The sequence below is a fragment of the Rattus norvegicus genome, chromosome 8 (assembly GCF_021556685.1).
Source record: "Rattus norvegicus strain SHRSP/BbbUtx chromosome 8, alternate assembly SHRSP_T2T, whole genome shotgun sequence".
NCBI lineage: Eukaryota > Metazoa > Chordata > Mammalia > Rodentia > Muridae > Rattus > Rattus norvegicus.
Genome location: NC_141541.1, coordinates 11,392,898 through 11,418,743, shown reverse-complemented (window position 1 = coordinate 11,418,743; position 25,846 = coordinate 11,392,898). Strand labels below are relative to the sequence as shown.

The window sequence follows — 25,846 nt, the reverse complement described above, 5'->3', positions numbered from 1 at the left end:
TTCTATTTTTACTGTAATTGGGCTAAGTAGTTCATCATAAGCAAAGCAGCACATTGAAGTGAAGCAATCTAGAAATGTGTTAAGAACCAAAGTTGGAGACATGAAGGCATTATGACTTTAGAATATTATGGGAAAGCTTGTCTGGACAAAAGATGACACACATTAGCGAAAGCACTTGGGGTCATGGGGAGCTTTGACTATAAAACTTTAAACTACTCAGCATTTTTAGACAGAGACCCTTCACCTTCCAGGGATTCTTTTTTTTTTTCCTGTGTTTAATTAGTATTTTGTGCTAACTAGATATTCTCCATTTTAAAAACATCTCTTTTGTTCAATGAATGAAAGCATGGTGGTTTTTCTTGCACAGCAATGTGCAGTTGTTTACAATCTTAAAAGGATTAAACTGTCAAAATAATTTTAGTTTTTCTGAAGCAGTATGTTATTTATTATTAATTAAAGTTATTAAGCATATTAGCAAATTTATACTAAAATAACTAAGTATTAAGTATTGTCTTTCTAAGAAATAATCTTGATTCTGTATTAAAATACCTAGTTTTCATCTTTTTATAATATTCTTTTGACTCTGACTTTATGATTACCTATGCATATGTATACATATATAGCATAAGTCTTCACTTGGAAAATAAATATATATATAATCTATGAAAGAAAATACTACAGTTAACTAATAAAAAGTTGGGTTGTCCTCCCTAAATAACTGACAGTATTAAATATTGTATATAAGTATTTTATAAACTATAAATGCTATGTATAAGTATGAAATTTTAGACTATTAGTGATCACTTATTGGCTTTTTATAAATAAATTTATTACGAATGTTTTTACAAAGATCAATAAGCTATTTTTATGTTAGAAATACATTTCAGTGGAATATAAACCTAAAATGGGTTCAGAAATAAAGTGATACCAAGAAGCAGTTCCTGCGAAGCATAGTAGAGCAGGGGTCACGGTACTGGGAACTAAGTAGGCCTTTGTGCAAGCTCTACCACTTAGCCCTAGCCTCAGCCCAAGAGGTGGTTCTAACATAGAAAATGATAGCTGTAAATTAAAATATTTTAAGATGCTAATGTTGTCATCTAAAACAAATTTGTTTGGAAAAGTGGAAACTAGTGCTTAGGCCTCAATTTAAATATGAGACTCAGTTTTAGGAACTACTACAGGTAATGAGTTATAAAAATATTAATAAGGTCGGGGTTGGGGATTTAGCTCAGTGGTAGAGTGCTTGCCTAGCAAGCGCAAGGCCCTGGGTTTGGTCCCCAGCTCCGAAAAAAAGAAAAAAAAATATTAATAAGGTACTAACTTTTAAAATATCAGAAATAACCTTCCACCACAACCAATTTCTTATCACAAAGCTAATCTGTTTGGCATTTCTGATGGATAAACTCTCTAGCAAAATGATTCTGTTAGATATCTATCTCCAATATCCATGTATTTGTGATGAATTGGTCCACCTGAACCACCAGGACCCTGAGGTGTCTGCCTTTGCTCCTCACACTCGTGGTTTAAACTAGATGTTACAGCCCATAGCTGTGCATCAGACTTGAAAAGGAGAGGACAGGTGAACTTGAATTATCCATGTACATGTTTTAGTCAGTCAGTGTGAGGAATGTGGCTGACCAATAGACATTCAAGCATGAACCCCAAAGGACAAAATCAATCAAAACCCTGCAGGCAGCCCAGTAATAGTTCTTAAAATCTTAATGAGGTTCTTTCTACTTGCCTGTCCAAATACTTTCCCACCTATACAGATCCATTCCTGCTTGTCCAGCTATCTCCAATCCTGATCCCTACTTCTCTGGCCAGCTGCCTGCCTCACGACCCCCATTGCTGTCCCATCATCCCCAAAGTCTTCCTAGCTACCCAGTTGTTTTTCCCACCCCCAAGACCTGTGTCTTTCCGTCTGTCCCTTCTACTCTTCCAAAGACCTTTTTACAAGCGCCATTACTATCTTATCCTATCAGATATCTGCCTCACCCTCCAACCCCAGTTACTTCTAGTGTTTCTAGCAATTTCCCTAGTTTACCAGACCCTATTCCTTCTGGGCCACCTGTCTTTCGAACTCACCCATCCCAAAGTTCTCCCAACATTCCTGATTCTGACTCCTCACAGAACAAATTATTTTATAAAACTTTCAGACCCCAACAGTTCCTTGCAGCACAGCATTCTACCCAAGCAACTCTAATGCCTGAGCTTATCCGCCGTTCCCTTCCAGCTCGACTAGTAGTTTCCCCAACCCCCTTGGAAACTCTCCCTGTTTTGAAGCCTTCCAGTTTATCCAGGCATCCAACTCAACCAGCCCCACCCCTCTCTTGTATCACTCCTTTGCCTGGACATTCTTCTAGGTTTGATGCTTGTCAGTCAATTCAGAAATCTGTTCCACAAGCCACAACATTGTCCAATCAGTGCCAGGCCTTTGTAGACCATCTGCCTGCCTTGATTCCCTCCCACTCACCTCCCTGCCGTTCTCCATCCTCCTCTTTGCCTTCACCTTCTTCTACTTCCACATCCCCTCCATCCTTGGGAGCAGTCTCTTCCTCTTCATCCAGATGTTCTTCTCCTTCACCTGCTCCTCCCACCTCCCCTCCCTTACCTGTTTCATCTATCCCTCTTTTGTCCTCTCCCTTGCAGTCATCTCCCTCCCCCTGTTTGCCTCCAGCATATCTGGCTTTTCCCTCACCAGTGCCGCCTCCTTCCTCCTCTTTTATGATTTCTTCTCCCTTTCCTCCCCTGCTTCACTCTGTCTCCATCTCTACTTCCCCATCTCCCTTGATTCCTATCCATCACTTCAATCCTCCTCACTGGGGGAAGAAAGTAGAGAAGAGGAGAGAAGAGAGTGGAGTAGAGAAGAAAGGAATAGAGAAGAAAAAGTTGAAAGACGACAACTTTAAAGGTAAATAAATTCAGTTTATTAGACATTTCGTAGATTTAGCTCTTATTTTGTTTGGGAAGGGTGACTAAAGGGGAAAGATGATGTAAAAGTAGGAAAGTATTTTAAAAAACACTTCATGTCATCACTGTTCAAGAACATGTACTAAATACCTTCCCACTAGCCCTGGTCTCCTGGTGATGACAGAGGGATAATTAGGGATGTAGTAATCATTGACCTCAACAATTCTGGTCCGTCTGAGTAAGACATATATGGGTACTGGAGATAGTTATATGTCACATATGGCCATATGCCACCTTCAAAATGTCTGTCCTGATTTAACTGGAAGTAATTGAGTTGTCAATAAATGTCCTTGGGATTCATACAACTGGTCCTAGTGCAGGTGTCACTCTCTGCATCCTTCATCATCACCTTATCTTGGAGGAACTGGGTTTTTCACTTGGTGTATATACTAAAAAGTAACAAATTTAAGTTTCCAGGAAGCACAAAAGAATCTGGTAAAAGAGGTGCCCTGAGTTTCCAGGCAGTACAACATTGTTAAAGAAGGTAATGTCTTGATTGGACACACTAAAAGTAGACCACATTAAAAAAATTGTATTTCTGATTATATTCCTGAAACAAACTGAAAACAATGGTTTATGTTCATGGTTGAGGAAGAGCCACACTCCCATATTGGGAGGACATTCATACCTACCCTGATAAAGCAGTATTCACAGTTTCCATCTGCTTGAATCTCAGTCAACTCTTTCAGGGAATAGGAATACCCACCGACCATGATACCAAGAACAAAAACATTAAATATTAAAAACAGTAAATATTAAAATATATATCTAGAGAAAGGAAAACTGTACAAATTCACAGAATTTCTACCCTAGCCCAAGTCATGAATGAATGAGAATCCTTATGTGATATTCTTCTTTACTGGCACTGGTTTCATTGCCTTAAAGTCCCATCATAATATATCTATATATTTCTCCAATATCCTTATATGTAATTATCTGGACATATGCACAGAGTGCAAAATTGTGTCATTCATATACTTATAGAAATAAATTAATTTTGATTAAATGTACTAAATCTTTTCATATCTTGTTCACAGAGCTATAGATTCTGCCTTGCCTTCAGCGTTGTCAAAAAATGATTACAAGCATCAAAAACCTCTCGTACGCAGAATTAACCATAATAAAGAAATGAAGGAAAACAACATAGCAAGCCTGGCTACTAACAGAAATGTGCTCCAGCTTAAACTGGAGGAGACACAGAAGCTCCTCGAGAATCAGCATTTAAGTGATCTGCAAGTATGAACTCTATTTTACTAGTGTTTTAATTTGTAGCAATAATTCTGCCCTACTTCTCAGTGTTCGCCAAAAGGATGCCAGAAATACTGCAGATGAGTCAGCATAACTTCATCACAGATGCTGAAAGAAAATCGGGGCTTTTTCCCTGATCTTTTCCCCTTTTTCTTTCTGCTTCTTCTTTTTACATCTATTTAAAAAATATATATGCTTTGTGAATGCTTTTTTCTGACAATCATAAGAGGTGTTTGAAAGTATAGTGTAATATAAGTGTTATTATTTGAGATTATATTATGAAAAATGACCTAAAATTATAATGCATAAAGATACTAGGGTATTAATTAATCGACCAATTAGATGATGAGCAGCCTCCCCAGGATCACCAGAGTCTCAGCATGGAGGGCGCGGGGAGGATTCATGAAGACACATTCTAGCTGAAGCACTACTGGTCATTGACAGCTGTTGTACAGAACATTTAGGAGTCTCTTTTAAGTCTAGTGAAGGTTGCAGGAAGAATATGTAATTTATAAGCAAGTATTTTTCAGAATTGATTTAGTATTAAGAAGCTTCATGGGGTTGGGGATTTAGCTCAGTGGTAGAGCACTTGCCTAGCAAGCGCAAGGCCCTGGGTTCGGTCCCCAGCTCCGAAAAAAAGGAAAAAGGAAAAAAAAAAAAAAAAGAAGCTTCATAACCTAAATGGATTAGCAGTTATTTCTAAACCAGCTTGGTGGCCAGAACAATTGAGCAGTTAGTTTGGGAGTTAAATGAAAGAAAGTATTATGAATTTGTTACTTTCTTACTTTTTGCCAGGAGGTGTGCTGCAAAGGTGAAGCTTATATTATACCTATACTGTTTACAGTCACATTATTTTCTGTGTTAAATAATAGTGTGTAATAATAGTGTGAGTCTACAGCACAAAACAGTGTTCTTTTTTCCCCCTCAGAAATTTTGTGATGAAGTTAATCAGATAGCCAATTCTGAAACTCTCTCAAGTACAGACAGTCTTGAGGCTGGAGAGCGTGAAGAAATATACATCACACTTAGTATGGAGCCTTCCACATCAACCCAGCAGAACTCTGTTCCCCTCAAGTCAGCAAATCTACAGTCAGCTCATTTAAACTGCTTTGATGAAGACAAACTGTCATTCTCTAAAACTCAGCATATAAACAATTGGCTTACAAACTTAGATGCTCAAAATACTCAGCCTGTTGTATCTTTTTCAGATATTTTAATTAAATCTAATATTCTGCCTTCATGGGAATGTTTGAATAGTAAAGAACAAAATCCACCTGCTTTGAATAGAGCTGTAGGAAGAGCCACAAGAACTACTAGTGACTCAGTGGTCTTTGTGTGCAGCCCTTCTGTAGTTGCACTAGATAAAAAAGAAAACACTGCTGAAAATAATACTGTGAGGACAAATGATCCTACTAATGGAGCACTCCAAAGGGAGAGGCCGCCACGAACTGAGTCCCCAACATTTCAAGTCAGTCGAGCCTGGACTACTCCAGAATCTCTAACCCAGGAAGCAACTTTGTTTTCCATCCAAGAGAGACCTTCCAAGTTAACTTGGGAAAGCAAAACTACTTCAAGTCCTGCTTCATCTGCACCAGTTTTGTCGCCTGATTCACAGTCAGGTGGGCCGTTAGCAGAGAACAACACACAAATAAAAGAAATTGACCCTGTGCAGTGTTCTGATAAGTTAGATGAATTGAAAGATATCAAACATGAAAGGATAATTCATCCTAACTGTGATAAAGAAAAGTCTTTACTTTCAGACAATTTTCAGACCACCTGTGCACTTCAAATTTCTAATTCAAATGATACAAAACAAAAAGAGAGTGGCCCATCAGCACCATTGTGTGCCTGCCCTCCTGATTGTGACCAGCACAGTGTGAAACACAACATCCATGATCAAAATGGGGTGCAGCTGCTTAAGAGTATATTAAAGAAAGAATCCAGATATGAACATAATTATTTGAGGGCATTAGTTATGAATCAAGGTTTTAAGTTTAGACACCACAAGGCAGGAAGTATTAGAGATAGTATTGAATTAACAAAACAGAAAGGGAAAGGTACAGAAATATCAAAGACTAGTAAAAAACTGCGGTGGTTTGATGAAAGTGCTAACATAGAAAATGGTGTAAATAATAGCCACCCGATGAAGAACAGAGCAGGAATGGCTCCACAGTGCTTCCAGCACTGTCACCCCAACAGTGTCACCTGCAACCTGACCAGTTTTCCTGAATGTCCTGTACATTCTGCTGGTGGAAAGAAAGCCAAGGCTGATTCTGTCTCTGAGAATGTTACTGATTTAGGAGGATATGAAATGGACAGTGTGCCTTTGAACTCTTCTGAATCTTCAGGCTATAGCTTTGCCAAACAAGCCTGGTCACCCTGCAGAAAGGAAGAGAGCAAATCCCCTGTACATGCTAGTGACTCTAAGATCCAAAAGGCTAAGCCTCAGAGGGGAACAAAATTCACGAGAAGAACAGGGTCTGCAAAGGTCCAGAAAAGCCTTGTACATGTAAACAGAAAACCCACTGTTAGCCAGCCACAGTCTTCAGGCAAAGCCAACACACTGGCCCAAACTCAGGGTAAACTAATTATACCTCATCCTCCATCTAAACCACCAACAAACATTAAAGGTGGTAAAAATATGCAAGCGTCTCCATGCCAATCAGCCATACCTGAATATTCTCAAAATGTTGTAACTCAGAGCACAGCATCCGTGCTTCCAACAGAGTACCATTTGAACCAGGGGACTCAAGAAAGTAGTCTCTCATTCCCAGACACTTGTTCTAACCTCCCTGCTGTGAGCCCAGCTCTACCAACTCCTTGCTCTTCTGAGTGCCAATCCTCAGCAAAAGTCAACTCAAATGGCACAGCTTTCCAGAAAGATGGAGCAGTGTATTGTACCCAAAGAAGTCCTGTTTGTGAAGAAAGCTACCAATCTTTGATTCATAGGAATACTGAAGAAGAATCAATTCTCCCATGGAGAAGAAGAATCAATGGACGCCAAAATGAGAGGACCACTGGTAAGGATAAAATTTTAGATTTATGCCTTTTTTGGGCAGGGAGCGGTTTTGAGACAGGGTTTCTCTGGGTAGCCCTGGCTGTCCTGGATCTCACTCTATAGACCAGGCTGGCCTTGAACTCAGAGAGGCCCATCTGCCTCTGCCTCTCAAGCGCTGGAATGAAAGACATGCACCACCACATGGCAAATTTGTATTGTGAGGAGGAATATGGGAAAAATATACAACCTTTAGAGTCATGTGAAGCTTTCTTTATTATATATGTTTATTGTATATTGTATAGTAAGTTATAATCTAGCCTTCTGAGAATAACTTACTTCTCAATACTATAACTTACCCTAATAGCTGGAGTTCTTAAGAGAATTACCTAAGCTGTGCTCAATTAAAATTGGCAACTTTTGCTACTTCTGTGTTTTCTATAACTTCTCTTAATGTTTAAAAAGGGAAGAGAATGAATAACATCCTTGTCCCAAGTACTTCTGTCATTGCCATAGTAATTAGATCTTCTGTCATATAACCATGGTAGAAAAACATTGTTTATATAATTTTAAATTTTTATATTAGTTGCAATATGCTAATAATAGATGTAACTAACACTTGGCTGTCACGGTGGAAGCTTTCAGCCAAACCCGACACCCTGCATTCAATCCCTGAAACTTCATGACGGAAGCAAAGACTGGTTCTTTCAAGGTGAGCTCCAACCTCCAGACAGGGGCCCTGGCATGTGCGTGCACATGCACGCACAGGAGCATAAATGGCTGAAGGGGAGGGCCCTCCCCTGCCTCTCCATGACAATGCAGCTCTGCTTCTGGCTGTTGGGGTCTTCTGTTTCTGCCATTTAAACAGTGTGAAGACTGGCTCCTCGGTTGCAGGCCACTGGCCCTGATAGTGAAGCCACTTTCCTTCTTTAAGGGAATGAACTAGAAACCCATAAAACTTCCTGCAGTAGAAATTAAGAGCTAAGATTGTTCTTAGGGGGAGGGGAGCCATAAAGTTATAACAAGTAGCAATGTGCTTAGAAAGTCATTTTTGGTGTCCTCTTTAATTAGACCATAAGCTTATAAAGAGCAGGGATTTTCTGGACATTCATTGTACCCTAGAACCCAACAGGGACTGACCCTTAGCAGACACCCTGATTTTCCTTTTTTTTCTTTGAAGACTTGGGAGAATTTTTTGTTTGGGTGGTTAGCTTGTTTTGGTTTGTGAGACAAGATCTCACACTGGAGCATTGGTTGGCCTAGAACTCAGTATGAAGACCATGTTGATCTTTAACTCACAGAGATCTGCCTGTTTCTACCTCATGAGTGCCAGAATTTAAAGGTGTATAAAACCATGCCTGACTTAATTTTTTAATTAACTTCTTTATTTATCATTTGATTTATGCATTATCTATGCCACATATGTGAGGGTATCTATGAAGGCCAGAAGAGGATGTTAGATCCCCATGCAACTTGAGTTACAGATTCTTCTTAGCCACCTACCATAAGTGCCAGCAAACCTGGGTCCTCTGTAATGGAGACAAGGGCTCTAAACTAATGAGCCATCTCTCCAGTCCCAAAACTTTTCATCAATTAGATGGATACAAACTATATGAGTAGATAGAAAATCGAATGCAAAGACTGCAACCTAAATCTCTTCAGGACTTTTCTACAAAAATTTAGGTTTTAAATTTCTTTCGCTGAAAGTTTCTCTTTGCTTAGTTAATTCATGGTTTGACATTAATTTTGCAATATCTCTAAAAACAATGTATCAAATTAGATAATATAAAATAAATAATGATGGATTTCTTTTTCATGTCTAACTCTCTAACCATCATTGATATTTTAATCCAAATCTCAGAAGCTCTAAATCCTGTTTTGTTTTGTTTTGTTTTTTACTAAAACACTATGATAAACAGTTTTAGGAAAATATAATGAGGGCTGGAGAGATGGCTCAGCAGTTAAGAGCTCTGACTGTGCTCTTCCAAAAGTCCTGAATTCAGTTCCCATCAATCACATGGTGGCTCACAACCATCTGTAATGGGATCTGATGCCCTATTCTGGTGAAGACAGCTACAGTGTACTCATACACATTAAGTAAATAATATTTTTAAAAAAGAAAATATGATAAATTAGACTCTACGGTAATCAAGAAAAATAAGAGTTGTTGTATAAGACATTTGTCTTATATATTAAAGGGTGTTATTTTTGTTTTATGGGAATTTATTCATTTGCTTCTATTCTGCTAAGATCATTTCTGTCTTCAGTACATGGGCCTAAATGTATAGGAGGGAGAGAGGGATGGACGGACGGAGGGAGGGAGATTTAGAAGTGGGTTAGGGCTGCCATGGCTTCTGTTTTGAAATTGAGTGTTAGAAGAGTAAGTATGGAAGCAAGACTGAAGGCTGTCAATAATGGAGACTGAGAAAAGAAAAACGTTGATAAATTAGTGAAGTAAAATGATTGTGGAAGTTATAAAGCCAAGAAGAGCAATATATACTGAAACATTACTTAGGGTCATATTCTAAAGCTCAGACTAATTCCTTACATGAAATAACTATGCCTATCCTCATCGAAACATGAACAAAAATTTATAATGAATAAACCTACATAGGAGGGGCTCAGATAAAGGTAAAACTAAACCTCAGGGGCAAAGAATGGCAACCAAAAAAAAAAAAAAAAAAAAACTTACCAGGAAGGGACAGTGGCAGAGAACACAGCGTTGCCTGCTACTGATAAATATAACCTGCTTTACTTCACAAACAGGACAGAATCCCATAGTCAAAGCATAACTGGGTGAAAATGGCAATTTAAACAAAATTAGAATAATAAAATGTTTTGGGATTTCAAAGGGTCAGACCTAGACATTTTAGTAATGGTATCTCTTAAATAATATTTAAAATAAAAGCCTATGAGAATAGTTGACTATAAAGATTTTAATGACTCCTATAGAACAGACTAAAGATACCATAAAGGAAGTGGAAGAAGGTCTGAGGGCACTATGCAGTTTCCTCTTGGGCCCGGGACATGGTTAGAAATGGGCAGAAATGGCAGTCTCCTCTGCAGCCTCACGATGGTCCACACTTCTGGGTGTTTAGCTCTGTCCTCCATGAGATTTGGGAGCAGGGAGCTGTGGGATGGAATTAGTTCAGTTCTGGGCACAGCCAGAAACCAGAAGTGCCCTGTCCCAGAGCACTTCTGCCTTTGTGTGTCCTGAGTCTACCAGGCAGGTCACTTGAAATGGAAGAGTTGGTCCTCCCTCAGCTCTCAGGTGTGTAGGTGCTCCTGGTGACTGTCTTTCAGCTCTTGGCCCAGGCAGGAACCGGAAGGGTCCTGCCTCTGATTGCTCCTAGGTCCCTGTGCTCAGGGGGGACAGATGGCACTAGGTGATTCCCTCTTGAGTAGAGAACGTGGGCAGAGAGTAGTCTCCTCTGAGCTCTCAGGATTGTCTGCACTTCCGAGGGTCCAGCTCTCTCCCACACGGGATTTGGTGGGATTTGGGTACAGGGAGCTGTTTGACTGGTTCAGTTCAGTTCTGGGCACAGACCTGAACTGCAGGTACCTGCAGCTGACTGCTCCTATATTCCTGTGTCCAGAGTAGTTTCCTCTTGGGCCAGGGATGTGGGCAAGGGTGGACAGAAGTGGCAGTCTATCCTGCGGTCTCAGGTTGGTCTGCACTTCTGGGTGTTCAGCTCTGTCCTCCACAGGATTTGGGAGTAGGGAGCTACATAATTGATTTTTAACAAAGTTGGCAATACATATCAGGGAAAGGGGGTTCATTTTATCATTCAGTTGGGTTACTATATACAATCAGTAAAAGTGAATATTCACTCATAAGAAAAATAAATTCCATATAAATTGTAGATTTAAATTTGAAAAATAAAAAAGCTCTAAATATAATATTTTAGGATAATACCATATTTTTATACTCTTTAAAAACTATTAAGAATTATACTTGTACATTACAATTAGAGATTTTTTTTTCATTCAGAATCAACAGATTGAAATGACAAAACACCAAATGGGAGAAGATATTTGTAATACACTGAACTAATCAAGACTCATAGGCAAAATGTATCAAAAACTGCAATACGTATTAAAATATCAGCCAGGTCTAAGCCAGAGAAGCTATACCAAAGAAAGAGGTATAAAGAAGTCCGTTGCAAAGCATTGATTTAAATTAAGATGGCACTCAGGTGGCAAATAGAACATTTGTAAGACAAGTTATAAGGACAGAATAGATGACTGCACAGCTGGCACCAGTAACCGCTGTGGGTGAATCAAAACCCATCATTGTGATCTAGATTGTCTGCCTGAAAGAAACTACATGTACAGATACTGTCACGGCGTTTTTGATAGTGGTCTTTAATTGAACAACTGCAGACTATAGATAGCTCATCAAAAAATTATCACTGGACTAGGAAGATAATGCATCCAGCAAGCAGCTCGACTTGCAAACCTGAGGACCTGAGTTCATTTCCTAGAACCCATGTTAATAAAAAACTCAAGATTGGAGAGATGGCTTGTCAATTAAAAGCACTGGTTATTCTTATAAAGGACCTGGGTTCAATTCCCAGCACCCATATGGTAGCTCACAAACACCTGAACTCAAATTCCTGAGGATCCAGTGCCCTCCTCTGACCTCCATGGGTACCAAGTACACAGGTGGTGCTTACATGCAGGCAAAACCAAAAAATAAAGTAAAGAAATTAATTTTAAAAGTTTAAGGCAGCAAGTGTGATGTCATGTGCTTCCTTATGAAGTTGTCCTCAGACCTACACATATATGCACAAAAATCCACAAACCAAAATACTAGAATAAGCTTTTCATAAATAAAATTCATCAAATGGACAATAAACATTCAAAAGTACACTTAGATTTTTAGATACAGCTGCTAAAATTAGCTAAAATTAAGCACATTACCAATGGTTAGTAAAACTTTATATGAACTAAAAATTCTCATATCTACAAAAATTGGGCCTATGATCCAACAATTCTAGACCAACAAACTGTGTATGTGTATATATCAGTTACATCATAATATATTTTAGATAATTGTAACTATTTTGAATTATAACATGTGTCGCTCTTGTTATTGTGTTCCAATGCATAGTTTTCAACTATCTTATCAATTATGAGGACGTTAGTATAATATCATCACCTCATATCTCATATCAAAGTATACTTGAAGGTAGATTCACTCTTCTACTTTTTTACAATTTCTAAGCCTATGACAAAATCTGAAGTAGACACAGTGACGTTACACTGTCAAGACTGGTGAGGGAACTGTACGAGAATGAGGGTTGTGTCAGCTTTGGGTGACTCTTACTTGTCTGCCCTTAAATTACTTGCATCATCATTGGGGACTGGCATTGTAAGAATGAGGTCTTAGTTAAATAATCATACAAAAAGCACAGGACTACAATGTGAGGTACCCATGTACACACACCTCACCAAATGCTAAGACGTCACAAGTGAGAACCTGTCCAGGTATGCACACCTCACCAAATGCTGAAAAGTTGTTCAGGTACTACCGGAAGTGCACAAATCCACTTCCCCTGGCACACTAGTACTGCTCTAGTAGGAAGAGGGCAGATGAAGGCCAGTGCCATTGACAACCTCTTGCCCTGGGAACTCCTTTCAGGGTAATTGAACTTACTATACATTATACCTCTGCCTTGCTGACAAAGAATGGTGCCATGAGTAAAGTTTCATGATTTTTTGAAAATGTACATTGGAATCCTACATACTAATAACAGGCCTTGTGTATCTTCATGGACCTCCCCATATTCTGCTCCTTAGCAGGAATCGTGTTGAATGCATCCTTGCAAATGTCCCATGTACAGAACTTAGAGAAGCTTAATAAAATCTGCTGGCCACATAGAAGAAATTTCCTGCATGCTTTGACAGTAACTTGAAATTTCGAGTAGATACCTATTACCTGCTCAATTTTCATAATTTCTTATATTAACATTTGTTTAAGATTCTACTGTTACAAGAAGAAAGCAAATTGTTGAAAATAAATGGAAAAAACTGTTAGAGCAGAAAAGGAAAACCTCTGGATCAGTAGGAATAAAGCACACCGAGCAAATAACTGTAAGTATGGTCTTAGCAAACTTCTCTTTTAGGAATGGAAAACTACTTAAAAGACAGCTGCTCTCAGTTTAAACTGGAACTTAGCATAATAACTGTGAGTGTAGACAGGGCATCCATGATGCAGCGTTGGGATCTTACACGAGCAGCTTGTTGTACTGTTTGCTGTATTTGAGTGAGTCCATCTGATCTGTTATTGCTGAAGGCTTTTAACCATCTGTAAGTAGTTACTGCTGGAGCTGGAGAGATGTTAAGAGCGCTGACTATTCTTCCAGAGGACCCAAGGTTCAATTCCCAGCACCCATGTGATGGCTCACAACCATCTCTAACTCCATTCTCAGAAGATCAAAACACCTCTTCTAGCCTATAGGGGCACCTGGCACACAAGCGGTACACAGATGTACATTTGAGCAGAATACCCATATATATAAAATACAGGTTTTTTTTCTAAATAAGAAAAGTATAATTTAACTTACTATGTATAACTAATTCTATAGAAAGGCCATTTCAAATAAAACTGCCTAAAGTTATTTAAATATGCCTTAAATGGACAAGACGGTAATATTGTTTGTAGTGTAAATATTTTTTAAAAAGACATTTTTCATCTAGTTACCTTTTGCCTGAATGTTTGTATGCCCACAGGCCAGAAGAGGGCATCAGATCTCATTACAGATGGTGGTTGCTGGGAATTGAACTCAGGACCTCTGGAAGAGCAGTCAGTGCTCTTAACCTCTGAGCCATCTCTCCAGCCCTCATCTAGTTACCTTTTATAAGAGACTTTCAGTTATATATGTTTTTGGTCTCTAAGAACAGTTCAACAAAACCTAGTATAACTTTTGGAACATAGATTGTGAGTAAAAACCAAAATCATTATAAAATTTTGAATATGATATGTGAATTATACTAGGGCTCAATAAGTATAGTCTAATATGACATTTTAGGGGTTTATTAGGGATTGATTTTGGAATATTGAGAACTGTGAGACAAATAAGTAAAAAGCATTTTACTTGGAGCTTCTACTGTGGTACTTCTTTTTGAGAGGTTGATTTTTTTTGTTTTTCTTGAGACAGGGTTGCTCTGTATGGCCTTTGCTGTCCTAGAACTCACTCTGTATAACAGGCTATCCTCAAACTCAGAGATTCCCTCTGCCTCCCTAGTGGTGGGATTTAAGAAGATGCACACTACTGCCGGGCTTCTTGCACTATTATTTTATAGAACTGAAATAGATACCCTGTGCAGAATGTATATTTTGAGGCAGAAGTTGCTGGTCTTACCATTCAGATAGGGAATATTTTACACACATCTTTCCAGTGCTGTGGGTAAAGCTCAGAGCTTCTTACATGCAAGGCAAACATGGAGCCACACCCACAACCTAAGAGATATTAATTTTCATAAACATGAGATGATTAATATAGATAATAACTATGATCTAATCTTGTCAGCAAAGCAAGCCATTTAGTTTATGTTTGGGTAAATTATGGTCTCATTATCAATATTTTTATAGCTTAGTTAATAAATATGAATATACCTTCCAGATTACAAATGTAGTAACAACTAGTAAATCTTTTTTTTTCAAACTTCCATACCATTCTCACTAATCATATCAAAATATATAAAGGGAATATCCTTGTTAAAATTTTTATTAAGCTATATGGGTGGGTTCCAGTCCAGCTACAGAGTGAGATGCTATCTAAAAAAAAACCCAAAAATCTCAAATTTAAAAATAATATATAGTTATTAAAATCACAAAGCAACGAACAAATTTTAAATGCCTGAAGTTAATGCTGTCTGGATTGTTATTGTTCTGGGTGCTTTTATAGTCCATCTCACTTTTTACAACCTACCTTACTGTCTTGCAAGTTTATATTTCTCTTCCATCTCACAAAGCTTTGCTTCCCCTTTCACACGTCTGTCACTGCACACCCATTGCCTTCGTCACGCACACGGTCTAACCACCCTTCCCCTACATGAGTGTTCTGGATCAAATTGTTCTAAAATTGAAAATTGTTATCATTTTCTTTGGTTTTGCTCTTTATTCTAGAGGCAGATTGAATATTCAGTTGCTATGGCAGTGGTCCTTGTCACCATGTCTTATGAAATGTGTTTTAGCATCCAATCTTTTGCCTAACTCTGTGTGCAAAGAGTAAGAAGGATGAAATTGAAACATCACACCATTTACAGAAGGGTTTTCAGTCCTAGTTATCTCAAGCATAAAATGGAGCTCAGGCAGGGAGCCTGTTGCAGCCATCTGTGTCACATAATAGTCAGACAGACAAACAAAGCTAAGTGTAAGTCACAAGTCCCAGGCAGACTCTAATACAGACTGCTTTCCGGGCAGAGGGCTGGGTTTTTAGGTAGTTTTCAGTGGTGCACTTTCTGATGGTGTGCCCAGGTTCTCTGCAGCACAGAAGCAGCTGCTTCTGCTTTCCAGCTGTGGAGACTGTCATCAGCACTTAGAACACCAGCTCAGCCGTACACTGCAGTGTGGTTCTCAACAGCTCTTCCTTTCAGATGCTTGACGGCCACCCAGCACTCTCTACTCTTCTGCTATCCAGAAGAGATCAACAAACCGGAATCCTTTTAGTGACATAGACATTTCAAAATGTTTATTCACTATGAAAACACTTCTTATATGGCAACTTATATGAACAGCGATAACTAAAAATACCAACTATTAAAAGTTATTTAAAGACCATGAAAAAATAAATTTTAAATGTGGAATTATATTTTATTTAAACTATTTTTATAGCATTTTGGACAAAATGTCCCACCAAGTACAAGTGAACCAATACAAGCTACAAGAGGTGTCAAGTCTGAAGAAGGTACGTTTTACTGTAAACTTTTTCTTTTTGTTTCCATTTATTATAAGTAGATTTTTGTCTTGCATAATATTTCCTGATTACAATCCCCTCTCTCTACTTCTCCCAGTTCCTCCCCACTTGCTTTCCCATCTAGACCTACCCACTTTCTGTGTCACATTAGGAAACAAGCAGGCTTCAAAAGGATAATAGTAAAATAAAATGTAACAAAATGCAAAATAATAAGATAAAACAAAAACACACTAGAAGCCAAAATATATACTCAAAGGACTTAGAGGTTAAAAAGAAAACAAAATATATAAATACAATATAAGTAATAATATAAATTTTTGAAAAAAGGAAAAGCCTGCCAGGAGGTGGTGATGTCCATTAATCCCACCACTTGGGAGGCAGAGGCAGGCAGATCTCTGAGTTCAAGGCTAGTCTGGTCTACAGAGCGGGTTCCAGTATAGCTACACTGGAAAAAACACATAGACCATAGGTAGATAGGTACGTACATATATACATAACATACATACATACATACATACATACATACATACATACATAGGTAGAGAAAAGCCCTGCCACAACATTATAAGACAAGGACTCTCCAATGATGCCATTGAGTTTGTTTCCTATTGGCCATCTATACCTGGCCATGCAGACTACTCTAAAAGAGTAGTTTGTTTACCCAGAGACTCCCCTGAAGGAAAACAAATTTTCATTTGCAAACAATTAACAATTGGAGGTAGCTTCTGGGCTAAGGATCCCATCTGGGGCAAACCTTGTGAATGCTGCCTCTGAGTCTCTGAGTTCATATGTGTATCAAGCTTGTTGATTTAGAGGGCCTTGACAAGGCAGTCCTCTGCTACATATGTGCCAGGGCCACAGGCCAGCCCATGTATACTCCTTGGTTAGTGGCTTCGTCTCTGCAACCTCTAAGGGGTCCAGGTTAGTTGAGACTGTTGTTCTTCCCATGGAGTTGCCATTCCCTTCAGCTCCTTCAATCCTTCCCCTGACTCTTCCATAGGCATCCCCAACCTTATTCCAATGGTTGTCTGTAAGTATCTATATCTGTCTCAGTCAGCTACTGGTAGAGCCTCTCAGAGGACACCCAATCCAGGCTGCTGTCTGCAAGCACAACATGGCATCAGTAATAGTGTCAGGGTTTGGTGCCCAACAGTAGGGAAATGGACCACCTCCAGTAGATAGAAGACATAGCCCCCAGTGGAGGGACGGGGTCACCAACTGTCATAGTTAGGGTTTTACTGCTGTGAACAGACACCATGACCAAAGCAAGTCTTATAAAAGACAACATTTAATTGGAACTGACTTATAGTTTCAGAGGTTCAGTCCATTGTCATCAAGTCAGGAGCATGGCAACATCCAGGCAGGCATGGTACAGGCGGAGCTGAGAGTTCTACATCTTCACCTGAAAGCTGCTAGCAGAATATTGACTTTCAGGCTTCTAGAGTGAGGGTTTAAGCCCACACCCACAGTGTCACGCCTACTCCAAGGTCACATCTAGTCCAACAGGGCTACACCTTCTACTAGTGCTATTCCCTGGACTGAGCATACAAACCATCACACCAACTCATCTTCCAGATTTTTGACACAGAATTGTTCCTGTCCAAAAGAAATGCAGAGGCGAAAATAGAGCAGAGACTGAAGGAAAGGCCATCCAGTGACTGGCCTAACTTTGGATCCATCCCATGGGCTGCCACCAAACCCTGACACTATTTTCACCACTTGATTGATATTATCCATTTATTTTTAATGTATTTATTATTCAATTTTTATTTTATAATTTAATAAAATTTTATTTTATAATTTATCTACTCATCTGTTGAGGGACATCTAGGTTATTTCCAGTTTCTGGCTCTTAGGAATAGAGCAGCAATGAATCTGGTTAAGCAAGCGTCTCTTGGGTGTTGCCCAAGAGCAGAGTAGCTGGCTGTTAAGGTAGAAAGATTGCCAGCCTCTTGATGAACTGCCACACTGATTTCCACAGTGGCTATACAAGTTCCCACTGCAACCAGCAATGTATGAATGTTTTCCCTCCTTCATATCCTTACCATCATGAGGCTATCACTTGTATAATTGATCTTAACCATTCTGACAGGTTTAAGATGAAACCTTGAAGTGGTTTTGATTTGCATTTCCCTAATGACTAAATATGCTGGGCATTTTTTTAAGCAATTTGAATTTCCTCTTTTGAAAGTTCTGTGTTTAGATCTGTACCCCATTTTTTCATGGGGCTATTTGATTTCTTAATATCTAACTTTCTGAGTTCTTTTTATTTTGGATATTAGTCCTAAACTCCCTTCTGTTCTGTATACTGCCACTTTGTTCAAATGATGGTGTCCTTTGTTGTTCAGAAGCTTCTCATGAAATCCCATTTATTAATTGTTGATCTTGGTGCCTGTGCTAACAGTGGTATACTAAAAACGTCTTTTCCGAGTTCTGGGCTGCTCTCCACTTTCTCTTCTCTCATGTTCAATGTATCTGGCTTTATGCTGAGGTCCTTGATCCATCTGGAGTTGAGTTTTGTGCAGGATGGTAAATATGGATCTATTGCATTCTTCTACATGCAGGCATTCAGTTTGACATGCAGCATTTGTTGAAGACGCTGTCTTTTTTCCAGTGTATATTTCTTGCTTCTTTATCAAAAATCAAGTATGCATGTGTGTGGGTTTGTGTGGGGGTGTTCAATTTGATTCCATTGATTCCATATGTCTATTTTTGTGCCAATTCCATGTAGCTTTTATCACTGTAGTTCTGCAGCACAACTTGAAATCTGGAGTAGTGATATCTCCAGCAATTCTTTTATTGTTCACAAGCTATTCTGGGATTTTTTTCTTTCTATATGAAGAGGAAAATTGTCCTTTTAAGATCCGTGAAGAACTGTGTTGGAATTTTTATGGAGATTGTATCCAATTTTTTGACAGGATAACTATTTTAACCTTACCAATCCATGAGCATGGGAAATCTTCCCATCTTCTTCAGTTTCTTTCTTCCATGTCATAAAGTTTTTATCCCACAACTCTCACTTAACTTGGCTAGAGTTACTGCAAGATATGTTGTGTTGACTGTGGGCTTGCTCTGAACTGTCTTTATGATGCTGACATATGCCCCTTCTATCCTGACTCTCTCCAGGACTTTCATCATGAAGTGTCGGACATGTGTGAAGTCTTATCCACATCTAATGAGATGATCATGTGATTTCTATCTTTGAGTCTGTTTATACAATGGAGTACATTTACTGATTTTCATATGTTGAACCATTTTTGTATCTCTGGGATGATTCCTACCTGATAATGGTGAATTGATCCTTTTGATGTGACCTTGGATTCTGTTTCCATGTATTTTATTGAGAATTTTGGCATCTTTGTTCATTAGGGAAATAAGTCTGTAATTTTCTTTGTTGAGTCTTTATGTTGGCTATCATCAGAGTAATTGTGGCCTTGTAAAACAAATTGTGCAATGTCCTTTCAGTTTCTATTATGTAGAATAATTTGAGAACTATTGACGTTAACTCTCCTTTTAAAGTCTGTCAGAATGATGCACTAAAACCAGGGCCCTCGGCTTTTGCTAATTACTGACTCTTATTTACTAGGTGATACAAGACATTTTAAATTGCTTATCTGATCCTGATTTAGCATTGTTAAGTGATACGTAGTAAGAAAAATCATCCATTTCTTATAGATTTTCCAATTTGGTGTAATACAGGTTTTTAAAGCATGTCTTTTTGATTCTCTTCATTTCTCCAGTGTCTATTGTTAAGCCCCCCTTTTCACTTCTAGATTTGTTAATTTGTATATTCTCTCTCCGCCTTTTAATTAATTGGATACAGGTGTGTTGATCTTACTGATTTTTCTCAAAGAACTGACTCATTTCACTGATAGTTTGCATTGTTTTGTTTTTCTATTTTATCTATTTCAGCCATGAGTTTCACTATTTCTTGCAATCTACCCTTTTGTGTGTGATGTCTTCTTTTTGTACTAGAGATCTCAGGTGTGCTATTAAGTTACTAGTCTGAGATTTCTACAAATTTTGATGTAGGCACTTAGTGCTTTGTACTTGCCTCTTAGAGCCACCTTCAGTATGTCCCATATTAACAAAAACAGGCCACACAACTTGTTTCTTGGGCCCATTTGCTTGTAAGTTTTTTTCCAACCCTTGATCCTGAGTTGATGTTTTTCTTTAATGTTAATTCAATTCTAGAGAGTTTTTCATTTTTTCCTTGATTTCTGCCATGACTCATTTTTCATTTAATAGTGAGTTATTCAGTTGCCATGAATCGTAAGCTTTCTGTTGTTTCTGTTCTTGATATTCAGTTGTAATCTATGGTGGTCACATAGAATATAACATGTTATTTCAATTTTCTTGTATTTTTTGAGACTTGCTTTGTATCCAAGAGTGTGGTCAATTTTTTAAAAAGTTCTATGATGTTCTACTACTAAGAAGGTATATTCTTTTGTCTTTGGGTGAAATGTTCTATAAATATGTTAGGCCTATTTGGCTTATAACATCTGTTAGCTCTAGCATTTCTCTATTTGGTTTTTGTCTGGATGACCATTGGCAAGAGTGGGGTATTGAAGCCTCCCACTATCAGTGTATGGGGGTCAATATGTGCTATAAGCTATAATAGTCTTTCTTTTATGAACTTGGGCACCCTTGTGCAATATCCTCTTGATGGAATTTTTCTTTGATAAGTATGTTCTTTTTGTATCTCTTCTGATTACTTTTGGTTTGAAGTCTTATTTTGTCAGATATTTAAATGACTACCCAGCTTGTTTCTTAGACACATTTGCTTATAATAGCTTTTTCCAACCCTTTATTCTGAGTTCATGTTTGTCTTTGATGTTAAGGTGTGTTTCTTGGATGCTGTGGAAGGATGGATCCTGTTTTTGGATCCATTTTGTTAGTCTGTGTCTTTTTATTGGAGAATTGAGACCATTAATATTAAGAGATAGCAGTGAGCAGTGTTTGTTGATTCCTGTTATTTTGGTGGTTGTGGTGGTTGTGGTGGTGGCAGTGGCAGCAGCAGTAGCATCTGGAACTTAAAATATAGACCAAGAAGGCCTCAAACTCATAGAGATCTGCCTACCTCTGCCTCCCGAGTGCTGGAATTAAAATGGTGTACCCATATGCTGGACTTAGATATTTTCTAACTTGGGGCGGGAAATACCCAAATATAGACAATCCTGAAAATTAAAATGCACACTGGGCTAGAGAAATGGCCCAGTGATTAGAAATTGTGGCTGCCCTTTCAGAGGATCCAGGTTCAATTCCAGCACCTGTATTAGACTCACTATCAGATGGGACTCCAGTCCCAAAGAATCAACTATCCTCTTCTGGCCTCACCAAGCACTTCATGAACATGGTATACAGATACACATGCAAGCAAGACACTCATACACATAGAAAAATAAATATTATCCCAGCAATATGGCTGCCTTAGACTTGGACAGGGCCACCACCAACAATCAGGCTAACATGGAAGCCTGAACGTCTCACGGCCCAGCCCTAAACAAAGGACAGGCGACTGAGAGGTGCACAGGTGCACAGGGAAAATCAGTCTTCCTCCATGTGAGCGAGCCCATATTTGACTTTCCAACACCAAATGGGCAGCCCTGAAAAGCAACGCTAAATGCGTATATGCATGTGTATGTGTCTGTGTAACTAACAAAAACAGGCCATGAATAGGGGCAGTGCGTGGGAGGGGTAGGAGGAAAGACAGGGAAGGAGGAAAATGATACAATTATATTTTAAATAAAAATAAGTTTTAATCCTAGAAAACCATAATAAATAATTAAATAGCAGTAACAGACTTCTGTTTGTGGCATGATATACACATAGACATAATTCCAGTAAGTCAATATTAGGGCTGGTCCCAAAGATAAAAAGGAGTGAAGGCATAACCATTGGTTTCTGTAGTTTCAGATAGTACTTCTGAGGTTTTGGTGGCAGAAAACCTCATGAATTCTTCACTGCCTGAAGATGAAATTCTGACTGGCATAAACAGCAAGCAGTTACAGAAACCAAATCTGTCCCAAACGTCCACTATCTGTGCCCTCTCAGCTGAGGAGCAGAAGATCCTGCAGTCTCTCCATCACCTCGATGAAAGGCTGTACTGTAAGTATGCAAAGGCGGCTCCTAGAGGAGAAGCTGAGATTTGTCTATTATATTTATATTTATATTTTATTATTAAGTCACCTTAAAATGAGAGTGTTGCTAATATTTTACATTATTGCAGATACACCATATCATTTATGATGATATCAATTTCTGTACTTAATTGTCTTTGAGAAGTATATGAATATAACCCAGATGTGATGATAGAAGCCTTTAATCTCAGCACTCAGGAGGCAGAGTCAGGCAGATCTGTGAATTCAAGGCAGCCTTGTCTACAGAGTTAGTTTCAGGATAGCCAGGGCTACACCAAAAAACCTGTCTCTAGGGGGTAGTAGGGTGGGGAAAGACTTAAAAAAAAAAAAGAAAAAAAATATTGAACATATTGCTTGTATTTTCTTGTATTTTAACAGTAGACTAGGTGTCTATACTGACTATCATGAAAATAACTTTATTAAGTAGTTTTTTAAAACCCCCATTTTGGGGACATACACACACACACACACACACACACACACACACACACACACACACAGAATTATTACAGCTAAACGTATGTGGGCATGAAGCAATGCCTGTAATATCAGCTTGTAAGTGATGAAAGCCAGCATGGGTAACCAATCCAGTCCCAGACTAGCTAGGTGATATGATTAGACCCTGTCTCTAGGAAAAAGAAGTATTTCTTAACTAGGGAAATAAGGATAGAGTCACAGGGACTATCGAAAGATCTGTGCACTTCACCACAAAAAGTGGGGAAGCTTTTTAAAACATTTATAGTTTTTAAACTTCCCTGTTGAGCTGCTGAAGGGAGGGTGGGAAGCATTTCTGGTACTCTAGCAATGTGTGTGCCTCACAGTAATTACAGCCCGTGTTCATAATACTGGGGCGGTCTATAAAGCCTGAAACAAAGAACTGAGTTGAAAATTATCTCCAACTTCTAACACCTCCAAATAACTGAGAACAAGTATATTGATGTCTCTTTCGGAGATACGGCCTATATTCCAGTCTTAAAGAATTATCACAAATGAAATCTAAGGCAAATTATTAGATAATAATCATAAAAAACTAATCCATAAAGAAAATAATTCCATTAAAACATCAAAAGAATGCACAATACAACATACTAAATAGAACTAAATAAAAGATTTTATATAACAAAATTATCAGATACAAAAACACTATAAAATAACTATATTTTTTAATAATTTTTTTATTTTTTACTTATTCACTTTACATCACACTCACTGTCCATCCCAGTTACCTTTTCCCACAATCTTTCCCCCTTCTCCCCTTCCCCTTCTTCTCTGAGCAAGCAGAAAGCTCCCCAACCACCCCCCCCACCGGGGTATCCTCCCACCCTGGCACTTCCAAGTCTTTTCAAGGCTAGGTGCTTCCTCTCCCACTGAGGCCAGACAAGGCAGCCCAGCTAGAACATATCCCACATACAAGCAACAGCTTTTGGGATAGCCCACCCCACCTCCACTCCAGTTGTTCAGGACCCACTTAAAAACCAAGCTGCAGGGCTGGAGAGATGGCTCAGTGGTTAAGAGCACTGACTGCTCTTCCAGAGTTTCTGAGTTCAAATCCCAGCAACCGCATGGTGGCTCACAACCATCTGTAATGAGGTCTGATGCCCTTTTCTGGTGTGTCTGAAGACAGCTACAGTGTACTTATATATAATAAATGAATAAATCTTTTTTTAAAAGTGAACATATACCATGCATGTTCTTTTGGGTCTGGGTTACCTCACTCAGGATGATATTCTCAAGATCCAGCCATTTGCCTGCAAACTTTATGATGTCTTTGTTTTATATAATAAAATTATCAAATACAAAGAAAACTATAAAATAATTACTTTATATTTTTTTTTTTTGGTTCTTTTTTTCGGAGCTGGGGACCGAACCCAGGGCCTTGCGCTTCCTAGGCAAGCGCTCTACCACTGAGCTAAATCCCCAACCCCACTTTATATGTTTTTTAAATAATTAGAAATATGTTTCAAAATCCAGTAAAGAAATATGCATTATAAAATGACAGCCTTTTTTGGAAAATTACAATGCCTATGAATAGAAAATATAAATAAATTTAAATTCAGCTGATTGCTTTAAAATAACAGATTACAGTCATTGGAAGAGAGAGTTAATAACCTAAAATAAAAATCAGAAAAACTATCCAGAACACAGTACAAAAAGGAGATCAATTGTGCAGTGAAACTTAAATGACAAAGGTATACGACCTGAGGCTCATAGGGTGATCACAGCTGCCAGACTTACAGTCTATGAGTAATACCAGCATAGAGAGGGAAGAGCCCAGCACATTTCAAAGAAATAAAAAGAAATTCTCTTAGTGTGAGAAAGGTCCTGAGTTTAAGTCCCAGTAAGAATGGGCCTCATTGCATAAGACTGGCTGGCTGGCCTGGAACTCCCTACATAGGCCAGGCTATCCCCAAATTAATAGAGAGATCCACCTGTTCCTGCCTTCTCACTATCAGCATAACATACTGTTATTATTTATTAGTATAACATACTTCCGAGATACCAGAGATTCCCTCTTCTCGGCTTCAGCTTTATTTAACTGTTCCTAATCAAAGTGCTCTTATTTTTGGACCATATATATGGACTATTTCTGGGTTCATAAGAAAAAGAATCTATATTCAATTTTCAATATTTTTACACATCAGAATTTCATTACTAATTCTTCAGTGATTCTCCATACATAAATAATTATTTTTGTGTCATGGTATGATTTTTCAGATGTACAAGAAGCAATTCGTAAAAACCCTTCCATCAAAAATACTTTGCAGTTAATACCAATTCTGGTAAGCATTTCCTAAGTTCTTTTGTGGTTGTTAATAGGAATAGAAATCGTGGGAGGCGGCTGGACACATAGCTCAGCAGTCAGGGCGACTTCTTTTTGCACAAGAGTGAAGTTTGACTCCTAGCACCTACATGGTGGTTCACAATCATCAGTAACTTTAGTTCTTGGGGATCAGATGCCCTCTTCTGACCGCACAAGAACATGAGTGCACATACATGTGTCCAGGTAAAACACTCAGTCACATAGAATGCAATAAATAAATCTTTTTCACGTGTAAGATCCATTGGAGGCTTTTTGAGGGAAGGCTAAAATTGAGTGCCCTCGGTTCTGAAATCTTGATAGGAAGGAATAAAGTTGTGCAAAGTCTATATTTCTCTATACGGCCTCATGTGTCCATTGCCCCTGTGCTCGTTCTGAGCCAGGCCTACAATAAGCAGCAGTGAGGAGAGGAGGCTGCCACTGCCTCACTGTGCACCCTAGGCACAGCTCTGGAACAGCCCTGTTGGCAATTGCTTGTTCCGTACTAGCTTGTGTTTTTCCTAAAATTTTGTACCTAATTTGATAATATTTTCAGTGATTTTTTTCCTTCCTAGTAAAAATTTAATGGATCCAAAATTTGAAATTTCTAAGTATCTTTATTTTGGTTGATTTATTATGAGACAGTGTTTAATTCACATTTTAAGTACTTTTTTTTCCTCAAAGGACATCTGGCTCCATGGAAAAATGTCAGTTAATGACCTAAAAAATCAAATCCGTGACACAGATGCTTAAGTTGTTAGTTAGCATTTAC

General features: G+C 38.5%; 1 protein-coding gene across 11 annotated transcripts in view; it reads left to right on the top strand.

Annotated features, from left to right (window-relative positions):
- Positions 1-25,846, top strand: part of Cep126 (centrosomal protein 126) — a 48,990-nt gene that overhangs the window by 20,866 nt on the left and 2,278 nt on the right. For 5 of the 11 annotated variants that reach the window (XM_087561645.1, XM_087561648.1, XM_087561647.1 and 2 more), the window contains exons 5-10: positions 4,008-4,206; positions 5,147-7,238; positions 13,197-13,309; positions 16,056-16,128; positions 22,048-22,245; positions 24,993-25,057. In XM_087561645.1, the coding sequence (XP_087417771.1) occupies positions 4,008-4,206; positions 5,147-7,238; positions 13,197-13,309; positions 16,056-16,128; positions 22,048-22,245; positions 24,993-25,057 (2,740 nt within the window). Of the gene's footprint in view, positions 1-1,769; positions 2,912-4,007; positions 4,207-5,146; positions 7,239-13,196; positions 13,310-16,055; positions 16,129-22,047; positions 22,246-24,992; positions 25,058-25,846 lie in introns of those variants that run through there. The other 6 variants (XM_087561652.1, XM_087561651.1, XM_087561653.1 and 3 more) reach the window with 3 other exon arrangements.